The 19027-nt window shown below is 39.4% G+C and overlaps 1 protein-coding gene across 1 annotated transcript in view; it reads right to left on the bottom strand.

Annotated features, from left to right (window-relative positions):
* Positions 1 to 19027, bottom strand: part of cacna1ib (calcium voltage-gated channel subunit alpha1 Ib) — a 151925-nt gene that overhangs the window by 113105 nt on the left and 19793 nt on the right. Inside the window, exon 2 of the mRNA XM_088302635.1 lies at positions 12040 to 12354. Coding sequence (XP_088158761.1) covers positions 12040 to 12340 — 301 coding nt within the window. The 5' untranslated portion in view covers positions 12341 to 12354. The remainder of the gene's footprint in view (positions 1 to 12039; positions 12355 to 19027) is intronic.

Here is a 19027-nt window from a genome sequence, read left to right as displayed (position 1 = left end):
ACCTTTCTGGGCAACTACTGTTTGAATTGTGCACCGGGTTACGTTAGCCAACTGCCGCCTGCTTGAAACAACTAATCAGGAGCTCTTGACTGCCTCTCTTATGCTGCACAGTTCTGCTTTTGGTAAACCTGAGAATACATTTTTCCTTGCATCCAAGCCCTGAGTTAGCAAAGCAGTCTCAAAACGATCATTATCACACACATTATTTTACAGAGATTCGCAGATGCCGATTCCTTTTTGTTATGACTAGTAGGATTAATATCCAGAATAAAGACTCGGGAGGCAGGAAGCCATTTCAACTGCGTCTGTATTTTTCGTTCAGCGCGCAACAACAACTTACGTCATCAACAAGTTACCCAGGGGGAACCGCTACATTCTCAACGAGAAATGACTATAATCAATACATAAGACTTTTCACCAACATTTTTTTTTTTAACTAGAAACCCATGGAGTAAATTTTGGTCCTGCGGGGTCTGTAACACGAGCAACAAATGTGACAAGACAATGAAAATCAAGAGATATCAGTAGTCGTACTAATAATCTTGCTGTGAAATCACGTCACGTAAGCCATTTACTTCCACCTTTTGCCGGCATCCCCGCAGGTTTCACAGACGCAGACGTGGCAGAGAAGCAATTATCTCTGGCACAAATGTTTTAAGAAAAACATTAAAAATGACAAATAGGCCATAAGGCCGTGGTGCAGACCTTTTAATAGCTTGCACACGCTCCATAAAATGGCCTCTTTGTCATCGTCAGAATTTTTTTTCACATGCTTTGAAGGCCTCGAGGTCAGAATTGGGATTTTATTCACGCTAGGAATTTGCAATCAGTTGGAAGTAAATACAAGTCTATTTGGAACGATCAAGGGCGCTTTGTGCTCTCGTCCAGGGTAAATAGCCGACAAATAAAACATTAAACCATTCATAAACAACTCAGCAGCTCCGGCCGTTGTGAAATGCGCCAAATAAATAAAGTTGTATTGCATTGAATTGTTTACAGTGTCTAAACATAGCAATATTTTTTTCAACAAAATCCATAACATCAAACTTTAGTGATTGCACAATGTGATCATAGAAAACCATCAGCAGAACATCACGATGCATCAAAACGAGTGTACAGCACAAAAGGTTAACAAATATGAAAATACTGTGTGATTTATTCATCGTTTTCAAAGTCAGCACATCCAATGAGCTTGTGGCCTGGATTTTCTCAGAACCTTTTTATGATATTTGGAGTAAAATCCGGGTAACATGTAGTATAACTATGTAATACAACCTTCGTGGAAGTCTCAAGCCATATCTCATATCTTATCCATTCTCATGATCTCGTGAAACATAATCATTCTGGTCCCAAGACCGGTTGCAAATTTAACTATGCAGAAACCAAGATTTTGTCCTTGTCTACTTGCTTGGACCAAGGATGTGCTGGTTGGTGATTTGTGAAGTCTTGGCTGGGGAAAAACCATTGAGGAGATGACTCACGTTTGTCTTCCCCCCCCCCTTTTATCATTTGATAAGTTTACATTTTGGAATACATGCCGTAAATTATATACTCCTAAAAAACAAATGATTCGGTTTTTGTTGAAATCCAGCATTCAAAAAATGCGTTTTGTTTCATTCATAATGCACAAAACATAAAACATCCAAGAACATTCCAAGCAACATCTGAATAGTAGTAGAAACTTATTGAAATCTTATCACTTGATATTACTGCAATGAATTGTGGAGCTATGTCAGAGCCACGGAGGAAGTTCGTGAGTACAAAAGTGTCCCAATTACATAGAGACTAGCGTTGTTAGGAGGCAGGTTCTTTGTGAGGCCTTTGGAGGGCAGAACCTTCCCAATTTATCGGCCACATAATGTAACTGCCGACACGACTCTGCGGCACACCGGAGTCCAAATTCATGCGGACTTCAAATCCAGCCTTCAAATCTGGCTTTTGTTTCTATGGAGACGACGGGCCCTGAGCGAAGGACGTTCTAAGCACACTTTTGTAGCCTCCATTGTTCCGCTCTTCTTCTACCCATAAAACATGGAGACACAAGAAGGTAGCCCATTCAGACTCACCTGCCTGTGCGGCTTCCAATCAATGGCTGCCAGTTTAGGCAGCAGATTTACACAGCTCAAGGTATTTTATTTTATTTTTCAATTACGTTAGCATTGCGTGAAGTGGGAGTGGATTTGAGAATCGTGAATAAGAACATTGGATTTCAAATTTACAGTATGACAGCCTTTGGTCAGTTTGTTTTTGACCACATAAACATTAAAAAAAATAAAGATATCTTGGTTTTGTGGGGAAATGTCGGACAAAATTTCAAATGCAAAGGTGCACTGTAAATGATTTTCCAGTCAACTCTCTATAACCTTTTTCTGCTTTGTGTGTCAGCGAAGTCCTCTAATGGGCAACACATATTGGGTTTATAAAAAACACTTCAAGTTTTAGGCACAATCACTTGTGTTGTGAATCTGACCAAAAAAAAAAATCAATCAAAACATTCACTGTAATTTCCATAACTGCAATTTTTTAATGTGACCTTTTTTAGATATATTCATCTCTTTGTGTTCTTTGGATTAACCATTAATATTTTTTACATAGCAACGAGATTAAAAAATTTCTAGCTCCATTGATCCACTGTTATTTCAAATTTGGTGTGTCTGCAAACTAACTAAGACACCATTTGAAAGATTTATTTTTTTAAATATGTGCAAAAAATTAAAGCCGAATGCCAAAATATAGACTTTCCTGACATTTTTCTGCTGTGCAGGGCAGCGGACACCTGTGCCCTATCTTACTAAAGAACCTTTTCCGTGAGGTCGTGTGTCCTAAGAGAAAATGGTTGCATTTGCTAACTAGTCAAATCTTCACATATTTCTGTTTATCAGTACTCAAAGATTTTAGCCAAATCCTAAACCGTCCATCAGACAAGTTCTTTATGGCCCGCTGTGGATGATTTTCCTCTCTCTAACCTTTTTTCTGCTTTGTTGTGCAGCATAGTGTACCGAATTGTCACGGCCACAAGGCACCCTTTATAGTCCCAGATCTTCCCCAAGTCAGATGAGCCGCCCTGTACTACGATGCGTCTTGTATATCATGACAGTACCCCCCCCTCAAGGGACGGATTCCAGACGTCCCACAAAAAGAAAACCATGTCCAAAAACGAGGTACTGAGGCCCATAGACTGTAAACATGCTACTTACTTACGCAACGGCCGTTCACCCATTGAGCATTTCCGAGTGCTTGTTATTACACCCTGCTGGTTAAAGTCTGAGACTACTGTGCGCAGACTTGACTGTGATAACTAAATTCTGTGAATACAATACAATACAATACAACTTTATTAATATATACCTCATTTGGTGATGTTTCACACAATCAGAAGAGACTACTATGTATGTGCTGTTGAAAGCTGGACAAAAGGGCAGCTGTCGACGATGTTGTAGTCTGTTCTTTCATCACAGGTTTAGACAACACTGCAAAAAAAAAAAAAAAAACACTGCCAAAGCACACCACTCACATCTCTTTAACCAGCCTTCTGATTGGCTGAGACTGATAGGCTCCCAGACTGCCTCGGTACTCTTTTTGTGTTATTTTTATTTCTTTTTGGCATATGAATGGCCTGAGAGATACATGTTTTGTTTCAATGTTTGCTTGTATGCTATGTTCAGTGATAGTTTTGGTTTTGATTCAAAACGGTGACTCTAAGGAGCGTGGTGTCATGATCCGCGTCGGGCATGACAGGGGTTTTTGTCATTGTTTTCGTCTGCATGTGCTTTTGTTATTGTTTTTGTCACTTTCCTACCATGTGCACTTTTGTTTATGTTTGTCAGCTGAGTAGGGCGTTTCCCCCCAGCACTCTGTCTCACCAGCCACGCACCTGTTCCCCGTTATCATCAACACACCTGATTCCCATCTGCTCCCCTATTGACTGGACTATTTAAACACCTCACTCCGACAACCCATGGTCGGAACATTACTCCTGCTACTCCGTTTGGACTGTCACGACCGCTCCCTGATCTCCTTCACGGCCATGTTCTTGCTCTCGCTCCCTCTCATGTCCCTGGTTTTTGTCACTGTCTTGTTCCTCGGCTTTTGTTCTGTTTAGTCACGTTTAGTTCGTCTTAGTCATTTTGCACCCTGCCACGTTTGTTTGTCCATGCCATGTTGTTTGTCCTCATTTGATTAATTTAATAAATTCCCTTTAGTTTACCCTTTTCCCTGCTTCCTCGCACCTCTGGGTCCACCTCCTCCTCGCCTACCGGCGAACCTGACACGTGGTGACTAGTGACATCCCTCCCCTGACTGTTGACTGACTGTCTTCATGCGAGCGCTCATATCATTTGCGGTACTGTCATTGACAAAGATGCTTCTCGTATAATTAACGTTAGAATGCAACGTGTTTTTTGTTTTACCAAATTTAGGCTCAATTCTTAGTCGTTTCTATAATTTGATTCATGTGTAATTTATTAGGCTTTGGGTGATTGTGATTTATGAATTCTGCTGAGCAACAAGAAGGAGTGCATGTGACAATTCTGTTGATCAAAAGTTTCTCTATGTGCTTTCAGGTAAAACTGTTGTTGTTTGGTCATGAAGGTAATACAAACTTAAAACATAAACTGTGAGCTGGTCGTTTGCAAAAGAAAAAAAGAAGCAATGAGAGCCCACTGAAATTTTTCATAATTTTCCTGCTGCCTCTCCCTGACCTTTTTTCTTTTTTTTTTTGCTATGTGGGACATCTGAATCAGTCCATGGATTGTTTGGCCTGCACTCCCACCCACACACATGCATTAGTGTGACTCATACAGTATCAATTTGAATGACTTTACATTCGTTGGACCCCAATGTGTATTGCTCCATACGCAGTCGTCTATTGGCTTAAGTATCTTATTGAACTTAATTTTTAGCTCCAGCTGATGTATTACTTTTTCAATGGTGTTATACAGGTTCCAAAACTTTTTATTGGAATGTTCATTTTTTTTTTTTGTTAATTTTTCTCACATGGGGAACACACAGTTTTTTTTAACAGGAATCCGGCGATCAATAAGTGGACAACTGTCTTGTCTGTAATGTCCCGGAGGTGACACATAAATATTCATCTCGTAAACAAAAGGAAATAAGGGACCTCCTCCAATAAGCATGCTCATTTGGGGTGCGCGTGGAGGCGGCAACAAACACATTAACAGCGACACGGAACACCAGTCACCCTAATGGCATGCAAAACATTTGCTTGTCACTTACATACTGTGTATATATATATATATATATATATATATAGTAGGGGTGTGGATTCCTCAATCAAGTACAATTTGATTATAGGTTCGTGTCATTTGGATTACGTTCTGATATGGTGTACGCGACAAATCAAGGGGGTATGATGCAATGACAATTTTCTTCCTTTTTTTTAATTTTACATATGTTAAAATGAACTTGTCAATACCATAAATGCACCATTTTCTTCTAAGATATATCTCTCAACAAAGGACATTTAGATATGTATCTCAATTTTAATATGGAACGATAGGATTTGATTTGTTGCGCGACAATAATATACACCGTATTTCCACGGCCAAAAGATGGGCCATATCAAAGGGCGCGTAGCCTCAGTTGTGGGTGCTATTCCTGTATTTAACACACACAAACAAAGAAATACAATTTACACTAAACATGCATCTTTCATGCCATTCATATCCCAAAAAGAAATAAAAATAACACAAAAGAGTACTGAGGCATACTGGGTGCCTATCAGCCTCGGCCAATCAGATGGCTGGTTAGGGAGATGTGAGTGGTGTGCTTTGGGCAGTGTTTTTTTTTTTTTTTTTCAGTCTGTTGTCGAAACCTGTGATGTTTCTTGCTTGCAATAGCATGAATGATAAGACAGACTACGGCATCGTGGAAAGCTGCCCTTTTGTCCAGCTTTCTCCCGCACATACATACTGGTCTGTTCTGATTGTGTGAAACCATCACCAAATGAGGTATTCACAGAATTTAGTTGTCACAGTCTGCACACAGTAGTTCCAGACTTGAACCAGCAAGGTGTACTGAAATCCACCCAGAAATGCTCAGTGAGGCATCAGGCCCGTTGCTCAAGTGATTAACGTGTGTACAGATCCATGGCTCTCTGTCTGTACACAAGGCGTGATGCAGTACAGGGCAATAATACGGTATATATATATATATATATATATATATATATATATATATATATATATATATATATACCGTATTATATGTAAAATTTATTGATTCCATTTTCTATTGATATCACTCACCCAACTATTGCGATATGTATCAATATCGGCTTTATCGAATACATATAAAACGAACAGAAACGCTGCTAGAACATGGTGGCCAACTGCTGCTGAAATATCTGCTCACCAAATAAGAGCCACTGACGTTTCCACTGAATTATTGATGAGGAAGACAACCTGCTGCTTTTATTAAGGGTGAGGCCTGAAGCACCAAATATGAGAACAAATTAGCTTCGCGCTTTCCCCAATGTAAAAAAAAAAAAAAAACAATATTAAAAGCTCATGACAGGAAATCAGCAATTAAAGCATCTTAATGATATTTCAGCCTGTTGCATGATTCTCCACTACAACAAAGCCCTTTTTTCTCTTTCTGAAACGCCTCATTGAAGAAATTTCATATTAAAGTATCATCAATGTGAGATCAGCTGTCATGATGCCAGGTTTAATCTCAAAGTTTGACACATCATTTGACCGACAATTAAGTTTCTTTAGATCACAAACTTGACATAAAACCAAAAATAATCTGTCGTCTTGTTAGGGCGATAAAAAAGTGAAGCGCACAGAATGGATTTTGCTAAAGATAGCCTTTTAAACCGGCTCTAACGGGTCTGCACCCCGACATGGACCTGATGATTAATCGCGGCATTAGCATGGGGACTGATAGCAGCATTAGCATATAGCTGAAGGAGATCAGACAGAAGTCAAAAGTTCTACAAAGCTTTAAAAAAAGACTTTTGGAGGGGGCAGTGTAGTTGACTTGCTCCAAACCTTGATATCATGCTTCACACGTCTTAGATGGCTTTTGGCCCTCATTTGGTAGTTAGTGAGTTTTCTTATTTGTTTGTTCATTTATTCTCATTAATTAACCTTATTCGTTCATTAGTCTCCAAGATATGTCCGATACCCTGTTTCTTAGTAAGTTAATATTGTCCAATTGTTGGTTTGTTTCTTATCATTTTTGTGTGTTTTGTTTGGTATTCCCTCATATTCTTGGTCATTTTTCTTCTCGTTATTTAGAAATCCCTTTATTGTCATTGTACTCAAGTGTGCAACGAGATTAGAGATTTGGTTTTGTTCATTCATTAGGTCGTCTTTTTTGTTAGTACCTCTTGGTTTTTAGATAACTAAAAAAGTAATCTTGTATATTTGTCTCATTTAGTTAATAGTTTTGTTTGTTCCGTTCATTTTTCGGGTCAGTTATTCTCATAAACGGGTCTTTCCTTTCTTTAATTAGTCTTTTATGTGACTTAGTTTGTTCTTAGTTAGACCGATTATTGTTGTTCATCTGTTCATTCCGTTAGTTAGTTTTGTTTGTTTAGTAGTCATTTATTCTCGTTATTTGTTTGTTTGTTAATGTCATTCAAATGTTAGTATCTTTGTTCCATAGTTAGTCTGGTTAGTCTTGTCCGTTTGTTCATTCCGTTAATTAGCCTTGTTTGTTTTGCCAGTTTTTGTTGGCATTTGGTCTTGTTGTTATGTTTGAAGGTCTGGTTCGTTAGTTACTCCTGTTTCTTAATCTAATTTAATTGTTAGTTTGTCAGGTTTGTTTCATAGTTAGTCTCATTCACTCCTTGGTTCCACTGATCTCATTTTTTTTAGGTCATTTATCCTCGTTAATTGGTCTTGGTGGTAGTCATACTTGTGAGTCTCTTTTTTTTTCCAAAATTAAATCATTAAGTAATTAAGTCTCATTGGACTTTGTTTGTTCCGTTAGTGACATTTTTTGATCATTTATTCTCATCGATTAGTCTTTTCCATTTGTTTTTCTTGTCTGTTTGTCAGTTATTCTTGTGTCTTATCCAATAGTTGCTTTGTCTTTGTTTACTTGTGTGTAGTTAGTCTCATTAGCCTTGTCCGTTTGATAATTCCATGGGTTAGTCTCAAGTGTTTGGTCATTTTTATCCATTAAATGGTCTTGTTCTTATCTGTTAGCTACGCTTGTTTCTTGGTTAATCTTCTTTGATTGTTATATGGTCTCGGTTGTTTGGTCATCTATTTATATTAATTTATATTAATTAATTATATATTGGTTTTGTTAATTTGTTAGTTAGTCTTGTCATAATCTTGTTTCATAGTTTCCCGTTTATTTCATAGTTTGTCTCATTTGTCAATCTTGTTTTATTTAGTTTAGTAGTTTTTGTCTTGTCCTATTTAAGACAAAATCACCTGAAAAAAATGCTAATTTTGTAATTCAGTGTATTTCAAGGCATCTATGGCTATTGACTGCCTCGGTTGTGTTCGCACACGCTGCTAACTGTGTCACAATGTTGTTCCGAATTGTCCAACTCTGCCTTTTGGCTGGCTCTTACCAAAACAAAAGTCATTGAGAGTCCGTTGAGAAAAACAAGTTTGCTTTTGATGACAAGCTTGTGGCTGAGGAGCTTGAGGTGCCTGCTGTCATCATCTAGCGGTGATGAAATGGATTTTTTGAATCCGAGTTCAGGAACAGCGAGCATATGAAGACGGAACGGACCATTTACGATGACAAGGGATCACAGGGGGGGGCAGTGTGAGCTTAGCAGATGTCAAAGTGATTTATATTTGAGGGACTGCCAGCCAATATGAACACCCCCCTGGTGCGACTTCAGCTTTCATTCAGCAATAAAAGACTGTGATTATTTATTTAGTGGAAATAATTCAGTTTTACACCTCTCTGGAGTAGTTGCAGACTATTTCTCTGCATCAATTTGTTGAAAATGAAACCAACGTGTGTTTTAGTGGGTCCATAAAGTTATGAATGAAGTGTTTGTGGTTAATTATTAAGATTACTTTGGTGCTTAATGCCCCATGACAAGTGCAAGCTTTCAACTATGTGAACTATGTGAAGATGAGTTTACCCTTAAGTGGAAAATGGATGTTAATGAAATACATGGCTTAATTTCAGATATGTTTTAGATGATGGATAAAAGTCAAAGGATAAGTCAAGTCAGTCGATTTGAAATGAATTCTGGAAATCTCTTTTTACAGACATAAAAGGTGAAAGTTGAGAGAATTTAGCTTGCTTTCATTTGTAAGATATGGAGTAAATATCCTCTTCTCTCACTCCGTTGCTTCCACATTCTTTCATGTACAGTACGACAAAGATGACGGGAGGAGTGATGGGAAGCATAAGGCGCTTGATTTGCCACAACAAAGAACATTTCTGCCTTTCTTTTTCTGGCTGACAATCAAAAGCATAGCAGTCATCTGTGGACAAACATTGAAAAAGGCGCACTCGTGCATGCATGAAAACAGATTCATCATCTGTCTTTCGTCTGTCTTTCAAAGCTCTGTCGATTTTCAATGCACAGTAGAGGCAGTGTACCCTCTTGCCAGAGGTGGTGGTCAAGGCCTTCTGTGCAGTCCTAAATATAATCAAAATATCATGATTATTTATCCATCCATTATCTGAACCGCTTCTCCTCTCTAGGCTCGCGGGCATGCTGGAGCCTATCCCAGCTGTCATCGGGCAATAGGCGAGTACTCCTTGGACTGGTTGCCAGACAATCGCAGGGCACACATAGACGAACTATCATCAACCAACCGCGCTAACACTCATACCTAGGGGCAATTTAGAGTGTCCAATCAACCTGCCATGCATGTTTTTTGGAATGTGGGAGAAAACCGGAGTACCCAGAGGAAACCCACGCAGGCATGGGGAGAAAATGCAAACTCCGCACAAAAAGGAGCCGGAATCGAACCCACAAAATATGTAAGAAATACAAAAAGCCAGATTCTGGGACTGTAAATATCCAATAGAAAAATCATAACAATTTTAGTCCACCAGCTCCTATGTATTAGGGCACAATTTTATCCAATTAATTGGATGTCCTTTCTTACGTGGTATCTTGGAAAGAATCTTCTCGCATGTCCAGGCCTCCGCATCCATTGCCAGAAACGTGACAGCCATCCAGCAGGGACATCTCCTCATAAGTATGGTGATAAAACCGCTTCGATATCCATGCTGAGAAGAACTCCTCAAATGTATTGAGGGAAAATGTGTATGCAGGATGTAACTGCATTGTCATACAAGGCGGGTCTGCAAACCCTTTGGCCACAAGGCAGGAGTAGTGGAAAGCAACATTACGCCAAATGATGCCATAGGAAGTCCACAGCCCCCCCATCCAAAGGTTAATGAGCCATTGTGTGTTGTAAGGACATGGTGGAGGACCGCATCATTGTAAAAGGCACTGCAGGACTGTTCAGTGAATGGTGATTGTGACCTGTGACTGACCCATGACCAGTCCAGAGTATAGCCTGCCTTTCGCCCAAAGTATATCAGCTCCAGCTCACCGTGACCCTGAAGGGGATTAAGTGGTATGGAAAATTGATGGACAAGTAGCTGAGTTGAAAGGCAGAGCTCTTGATTCGCTACCATCCAGTGATAAACTGTGGGTCCGAATTGAAAGAAAAAGATCATAAATGCAAGCAGCTAAAATGTGTGTCCGCTCCCTCGAGAGAAAGTAAGCGGCTCATTTCATCCAGGAGGGACACGGAGTAAGAGAGGAACCAGATGACATAATTTGGGCATCTGGTTAGAACTCCTCCTAGTCACCTAGCAGGTGAAGTTCTCCAGGGTAGAATTAGAATAAGCTGGAGTGGCTCTGTCTTCCAGTTGGCCTAGGAATGCCTTCCCTGGCATGACTGGACAGAACAGCTGAGGAGAGAGAAGTTTGTGCTTCTTGGCTTAGAAGGGGGAAAATGGATGAATTGATAATATAATTTTTTTGTTATTCAGTTTTAAGTTTCTATGTTTGATTTATGTACAGTACTTTGTTCCTGCTGTTGTTGTTTTTAAAGTGTTCTATACAAACAGTGGAGTTGAGATGGCATATGTTCGCACCCTTCTGGCCTGGCACAGGTAACAGTGTCCCTCTGTCCAATAATTCTCCCCACTCTTCTCCCGACCTTTGTTAGATTGAAGCTGACCATGTCCACAAAGATATAGTTCCTTTATTCAAGTTCCTGTCTCTCAAATTCTATGCCATGGCCTGTTCTTCACAAAAGATGTCTATCAGCTCCTTCTTTCATGATTGCAGAGGTGAGCACCTTTTATTGTTCGGTGAAGAATGACTGCTGATTGAATCATCCAGATTCGGAGTCTCACTCATGTGCTTTGACGAATGATTGTTATTCAACATGAATCCAATTGGCTGTGCTGGAATGTTTTCCTTTTGTTTAGCATAATGAAACCAATGCAGTTGTGGTTGCCTGTTAATATTGTCATTCATCCAGGACGTTTCATTCTTGAGGCATTGAATCGATTGCATCCGCGCTGTTCTGCTTGTCGTAGAAGATGTTTCACCTCTAATCCAAGCATGCTTTGTCATTTCATGCTTTAAGGCTTGGTTACTAGAGCGTCTGTGTGTTTAAGAGCTGTCTAAACCCTTTTATCTTTGAATGAGAGCTGTGTAAATCAGTGGGAAAGGCTAACTTTATGGTCGTGAAAAGGTGTGGGAAATGTGTGAAAACAATGGAAATGTGTTCACACGTATAAAGAAGACTTCTGCTGTGATATGAATGTGATGATGAAGATCAAGTTGATCCGAGTTTCAATAATAGAGCCAAAGCAACCGAGAAAACTATAAGAGCTTTGTGCCACTGCTTATGTCTCTATCACGTATCATTTAGTCAGTTACTCTGTGATGGCTATTACTGTCCAGCATTTCCTCAAATAATACATGGACAAAGAAACTGAGATGACTGACCAGTCTACTGACATGAAATATAAAATTGGACCCCTAAGCAGCAATGTGTGTGTGTACCTCATGTCCGGTAACCCCGGCTTCAGGTGGCTTACAAAAAAAAGGATATGGACTGGAAACCATGCGAATACACCAGCTGCGAGGGCAGGTGGTCTGCTTGAGGCAGAAGAAGACCACCGGTACCAGTTCAGGATAGGGGACCTCGAGTACACTGGTGGCACTGCTCCCATCGTCCTCGTCATCATCGCGGTCCAATTCCTCTTCCTCTATATCCTCCTTCTCCTCCTCTTCTTCTTCCTCTTCGAGGTGGCACGGATGGGGGGAGGAGGGGTCAATGACCTCATCGACCCTGGTCACCCGGGTAATGGTTGCCGCCGTCGAGGGGCCCTCCTCCTCCTCCTCACTCGTCATGGCAACGCCAAGGTCTGCTCGAAAAAGAGAGAAAAGTAGAGAGAATCCTTTGTTTTCTTTTTTGAAAATTGCACGACTATTGACCACAGTGCAGAAATCAATGCTGCGAACGGCAGGGTCGGTCATGCACCATTATGGGCCGAAAATGGCAAAGGGCTAAAAATACATGCATAGGCTTTTGTGTATGCTTTTTAGAGTGCTAGTGTTGTGAGATGAATGAGAGGATGAATGACGGAGAGGTGGAAGAGCTGAATTGTTACTAATGACGATTCATCTCAAGAGGTTTGATGACGAGATGTTATAGTCTATACGTGAATGTCAAGATGACTTAATGTTGAAGTGACTGTGTGACTTTCTAGACTGTGGATCACAGACAACTGAGTGATAAGATGACTGAGTGAGAGATTCCTGACTGGAAAGAGGACCAAATGGCAAAACTGTCAGAATGGCGGAGTAGGGAGATGAATGGAAGATGAGATGAATGGATATGGGAATGACTGGATGCGAGATGACTGAATGTGAGAGGTCCAAAAGGTAAGATGATTGATTAAAGAGATGATTTATGATTGTTGGGCAGGATAACTAAGTAACGAGAAAAACAAGAGGAAGACTGAGTGGTGAGATGACCAAAGGAGAGATGTCTGACTTAGAGACGACCAGGCCGTAAAACGACTTGTGTGAGATGACTCATTGGCGACATGACCGGGAGGTGAGCCGTCTTAGTGCGAGGTTGACCTGTGACTAGAGATAATCAACTGAGTGTTGAGGTCACCAAGGATTGAGATGACTGAATTGAGTGACGAATGAGTGTCAAGGTAACAGATTGAGAGATGACAGAGTGACAGTTGACTGATTGATTAGGTGACTTATGAGTGACAAGATGAGAGATCATGAGACGTCTCTCTGATTAACTCTAAGTTTCCGAACAGTCCAAAGTGTCGCAGAGTGTAATTGGCGTGCATTTCCAAATGCAATCAGCATTTGAAACACTTTTCTTGGCATCATAAAAATGAGTAGCTAGCAAGCTGCTTGCATGTGCAAACCAAATGTAACATTCTGCATCTTCCTCAGAGGCCTATCAGATTATTTACAGGAGCCAACAGGACCAAATAAAGTTTCTACTTCAAAACTCAAAGCTATCTTTTAGCTACGAATGCAAGTCGGCTTTTAGAGTCTCTGCTCGTCATCGTTATGTTCCTTATTACAGTGTTGCTAAAAGACCCCCGGCCCCCCTGTACTTTCCACCCTGTTTTAGGGGGTGACTTGGGCACAGATTTAATTGGCCCGTCATGTTTTCAGTGGGACCGTAGTGCAAAATGAGCAGAAGTAATGCGGCCGCCTTTGAATTATGCATTGCAGCCGGGTTCCGCGTGGAGAGCAAAAGGACACACAAAAAGTTGTTTTCTCTGCAGTCTGGCTGCTGCTGGCGGTCAAACGACATGTAGAAATATGATACTGTGACCTGTGGGTGCACACACACAGACTTACTTTCTTCCTTAGACGCTGTCCACTTTTATGTCTTTGCACCAGAACAACATTTGGCTTGGATGTTCTTTCTCATTAGCATCACTGTAATGTCACTCGTTTTAATGCACATTACTCCCTGCACTCTATGAAATAATCAGGACTGCCACACAAGGTTGCTTGTTGTCGTAGTCAGCGGAGTTATGCGACTAACTACTTTGCAAATGTCATGACATTTTGTGGAGGAATGCCAATTGTGACCTTTTTATTTAAAAATGGACACACTTGTTTTTGGAAAGATGCAATGAAAATCTAAAAACATTTAATTTTTAACAAAGTGGAAAGAAATAAAGATAGTTGGACAGAGCAAGTTGAAAAGGCATAAATATATATATATATATATTTTTAAATGAAATAGAAGTAAAAATGAAAAACTTAATTAAATCAACCATGAATGTAAAATACAAATAATGATTTAGTAGTAAAAATAAGCAACTGGAAATGAAAGAAAGAAATACTAAATATATTAATTATAAAAAAGACAATTGTAAATGGAAGTAAAATCAGTCCCAATGTAGGAAAAAACACAAAAAAAGACAGAAATGTAAACAAAATGAGTAAACAATAACTCTAAAAGTTAACATGAAAAAATAAGTTAAAATAAAGAAAAATGCAATTAAAATAATTAAAAAAAAAAAAAATTCTAATTCAATCAAAACACAAAATATCTTCAGGAAATTATTAAATTAAAAAAGTGTGAATAAAAGTAAAATAAAATCAAAATGAACAAAACTATATTAATGACTAAAACAGAAAAAAAATTTAAAGTAATATGAAAACATTGATAAATAAAATGGAATTTAAAAAGTGTAAACAAAGCTAAAAGTATACTTTGCAAATTACATAGCATTACACATAAACGGAAACCGGGGAAAAAGGGAAAAGAAATCAATTATAATGCAATAAATTAGATGTGAAAATAATGAAGTCATTTCAAAATGAAAAAGATTTTCCGTTTTGCTTACATTCTCTTTTGTTGAGCAGCTACATTTCACTATGACATTTTGATTCATTTATTCAATTGAAAAATCAAAATTATTAAAGGTTACATAACACATGAGTTGTTTTATTCTCTTTTATTTAGTTAGTAGTGTAATGTCATCGAGCTAACTTGTCTTCTGCATTTGTGTGCGTGCGTCTGCGCTATTTGCACATTTATGTCATCTCTATCAGATGCCTTAACGTCGGGTGCATTTTGACCTTTACTGATCCCGAGTGTGCGTGTAGTGTGTAAATCAACCTGTCCAGGCAGCACACACACACACACACCCCCACGCACGCCAAACACACCCCCTCGCGCTCACACACAGTCACTCAGGTCGTTACTGGAATTGCCTAAGTATTGGATTTGCCTTCATGCCCTAGTGATGAATTGAACCTGAAGCAAAGAACGCGCACACATTTGCATGTTTTAGCCTGCAAATGAATTAAGTGCGTTTTAGGTCTTTTACAAATGCACGTACTCTATGTCACACACGACAATATACATGAGGTGGAAAAAATATGTTGAAAAAAAAAAAACTTTGTACATCTACATTTCTCTCATTACAGTGCGCCGAACAAACATACACACACCGCGCTTCCACTCAATAGATGTTTGGTGACTGAAACAATATTTGAGCTCATAACGGTGAAATGCATTAGCATAAATGGTTTCAATTACAATTGGAGTTGTTTGGCATTGAGTCACGGTGTTGTTCAGAGTCGCAGTGTTTGTTTTGCCACTAATTGACTGTGTCTGCTCTCTTCTTGTTTGTCGAACTACTTCCAATCAAATACGAATGAATTATTCAGCGGTGTTACAAAACACGATATACAAATCGGAAGCATAATCTAAAACATTTCGAGGGCTTTTCCATTCAAGTCTTCTTTGAAAATGAAGCCAGTTCCACTGAGCAACATAGAATTTGGATGCACGTCTTTTATGAGTAGACCCAAAAAAACTCAAGAAGCCATAACTGAAAAGGAACAACAACCAAGTCTAAAATTTTGGCTAGAAGTGGCATTTTTTGGGGGGTCATTTTGGCCATGTTTTCAGGCGGTCTTCCAAAAGCGATTTTGTACAAGAGATTTTGTCTGACCACTACAAATTTGGAACAGATATGAAAGACTGATGGGCAACACAAAATTTAGATTTTTGGGGTTTTGTTCATTGTGTGAGAGTAGTGCACGGTCCCAAAGGTCAGTGATTCAAGTTAAACGGAATACTACCAATTAGGGCTTGAAGATTTCACTGTAGAAATTCAGCCCCCAAACCAAGGTTAACTCAGCAATATAAAATTCGGTAGTCTTGGTCTGTCATGAATATGCTCACAAAAATTCTCAAAAACCTATGCCTGAAAAGACAGGAAGTAGCCAGTAGCAGTCCAAAAATTGTCTCAGTATCACACCTGAGTTTTGTTGGAATCTAGCCCCCAAATCTAGTTTCACTTTGCAATATGAACTTTAGTAGACACGTCTATCATGAATATACCTACAAAAAAGTCTCACACCAATAATGTTTGAAAAGAGGCAGGATGTCTGCCATTTTGATATAAAATAGCCACTAGTAATAAATGTCCAGCTTAAAAAAAGCCCTTAGCACACATTTGCAAGTGTATGACAAAGACTTATTGTGCATTTCTTATCTAGGTTGCGTATATTTATACTCCGCCAGAGGAAGTTTCATGCCGGGAATCAATGAGGTGATTTGTCGCCACGCACAGCTGGAGCGAGGCTACATAGACGAATTGCGCTAACGCTAATGCTGCACACAGCGCATGCTGCATCTGCCCTGGCTGTCTATTTTTACCAGCCATAGATCCCCTCGCTCCGCTACTGTCATGCTGAGAGGCACCCTAACAATATGATGAATTTCAGCTAACATCCAAACATGAGCTAAGTCTTTGATATTAAAGATAATCATCAGCCGCTACAGCGGCCAGCTATTCAAAAGTTGAGGTCTTTAGCTGCAAGTCTTAATGTCAACATTTGAAATCAGGCACTATAGTCGATCGCTATTATAACCGTCTTTCCTCTGAATGCATCCTTTTTTATGTCAAAGTTGTGCATCTCTCGCTACAGTAGACAGTGCTTCAAAAGATGGACTACAGTGCATATCTATTCAAACTGTGTTTCTTTATGCATGTGTCAAAATTGTGCATCAGTCACAACAGTAAGCATGGAACAAAAAATGTGTTTCCTCTATACGCATGCTTCTTCACATCAAAGTTGTGCCTCAGTCTCAACAGTAGTAAACTAATATAAAGATGCTTCCTCAAAATGCATGCTTCTGTACGTCAAAGTTGTGCACTTCAGTGGACAGCTAAGAAAAAGGCGTCCTTCTATAGCTTCTTCTATAGACATGAATCTTTATATAGTCACTGTTGTCACAACAAAATAACATTTTTCAAAAGCTGTTTCTTCTTTTTGCACATGTAGAAATTGTGCATCAGTCATCTATTCAAAATTGTTTTCCCTCGAAAGGAAAAGTTTGTCACTACAGTGACCTGCCACTCAAACCACTTCCAGCCCAGACACAGTAACTGCCCACCTTGTGCCTTTGATCTTTGTAAACCAGTAGACTTTCTGCAGTTCAATTAATTGAAATTATCATAGTAATTATTGTTATCATCTTTACAATATTTAAATAATCCCTCTGTTTCTTACACACCGGTGGTTTGGTTGTCGGGCTATACTTCACGTGAGTTCCGTAGACAAATTTATGTTGCCAGGATCTCATTTGGCTTTTAATGAGGGTACCCACTTATCTTGTCTGTTGCCACTCACACCCACAACAGCACAGACCATAATTTCAAAATGTGTCGGCTTGCACAAATGAACAAAATTACCAACAATCTGTCTCACCCGCCATAGCGCAGATTTTGAGCGTGTGTCCTGTCACAAAAATCGAGCCCAATGATGTACTTTGAGTCGTGTCTTCTTCATTGCTTTTTTTTTAAGTGTTTCTCTTCACATAAATTAGCAGGGTGACATTTAGCGCGGAAAAAGGTCTAGGAAGCAGAAGTATTTCTTGGCCGCTGTGGACGGTAACCGTGGGTGGACGTGGTAACTGTGATTAAAAATAGAGCTCGCCGCAACTTGAAGGTCTGGCAGATTAATGGTGGACCAGTCGCTTTTTGAATTTACTTTATCTGATAAACAGTCCTACGATGAAGCCTGGAATTGGTGTTGGATTAATCCCAAACGTGACAGGTTGCTATTGGATTAGAGTAGATTTTTAAAAATATATATATTGAGGGGAGGGGGGGGCTGTAATTGCACGTTGGCATGAGTGGACAGTAAATCTGGCCCTTCTGTGATTGTGAAAGAGCACCAAGGATGTGACAGCCTGCTAGAGATCATGTGGTCCAATCAGTATTGTTCTTCTTCTCCATGGAACTTCCTTATCATCGTCATTCTCTTTATCATTCATTCAAAAGTGCAAAGCGAGTTCAAATGCCAAAAAAAGATAACTTTATGTGAATTGACGTAAATGTATTTAAATTTCTGCTTCCAGATTAAATGTATTAATTTTATTTCACGTATTCTAATAACGGTACATTTGTATTGCGCAACAAAGAGCCTAATTTGAAAATCAAACTTTTTTGTTTTGAAAAGGTCTTTCAAAAAGGTTTTTGATATCACACAACTCCAAGAAAATTTTCGCGACCATAAGGCAAATTTCCCCCAAAACAACATCATGCGACGCGCCTATTACATTGACTGAGCAATTCTCTTGACCATTGAACCTGATCACTTTGGAGCATTGCAGAGTGCATGTTAACACATCCTGCTGGCCTAAATCTGAGGCAATTATGCTTCGAATTGACTTGACAAATACATTATGTGAACACGTTTTTGGGTGAGGGCGCAAGAGAAATCAGGACAAAGGGGCAGCTGTCCACAATGTCGTAGTCTGTTATTGCAAGCAAGAAAAAATGTACTGCCCAAAGCAAAGCTCTCTCTCACATCTCTCTAACCAGCCATCTGATTGGCAGAGGCTTAGGCTCCTGTAATGCATTAGTGCCGTTTTTGTGTTATTTTTATTTCTTTTGGGGATATGAATGGCATGACAGATGCATGTTTTGTAATAATTTTATTTCTTTGTTTCATTGTTTGCTTGTATGCTGTTCAGAAATAGTTTTGGTTTTGATTTGAAAACGAGTGTGGTGACCAGTGAAA

This window comes from Idiotropiscis lumnitzeri, chromosome 8 (genome assembly GCF_059441095.1).
Source record: "Idiotropiscis lumnitzeri isolate Australia: NSW breed Sydney's pygmy pipehorse chromosome 8, RoL_Ilum_1.0, whole genome shotgun sequence".
NCBI lineage: Eukaryota > Metazoa > Chordata > Actinopteri > Syngnathiformes > Syngnathidae > Idiotropiscis > Idiotropiscis lumnitzeri.
Note: the sequence above shows the minus strand (reverse complement) of the source record. Positions and strands in the feature narration are given on the sequence as shown.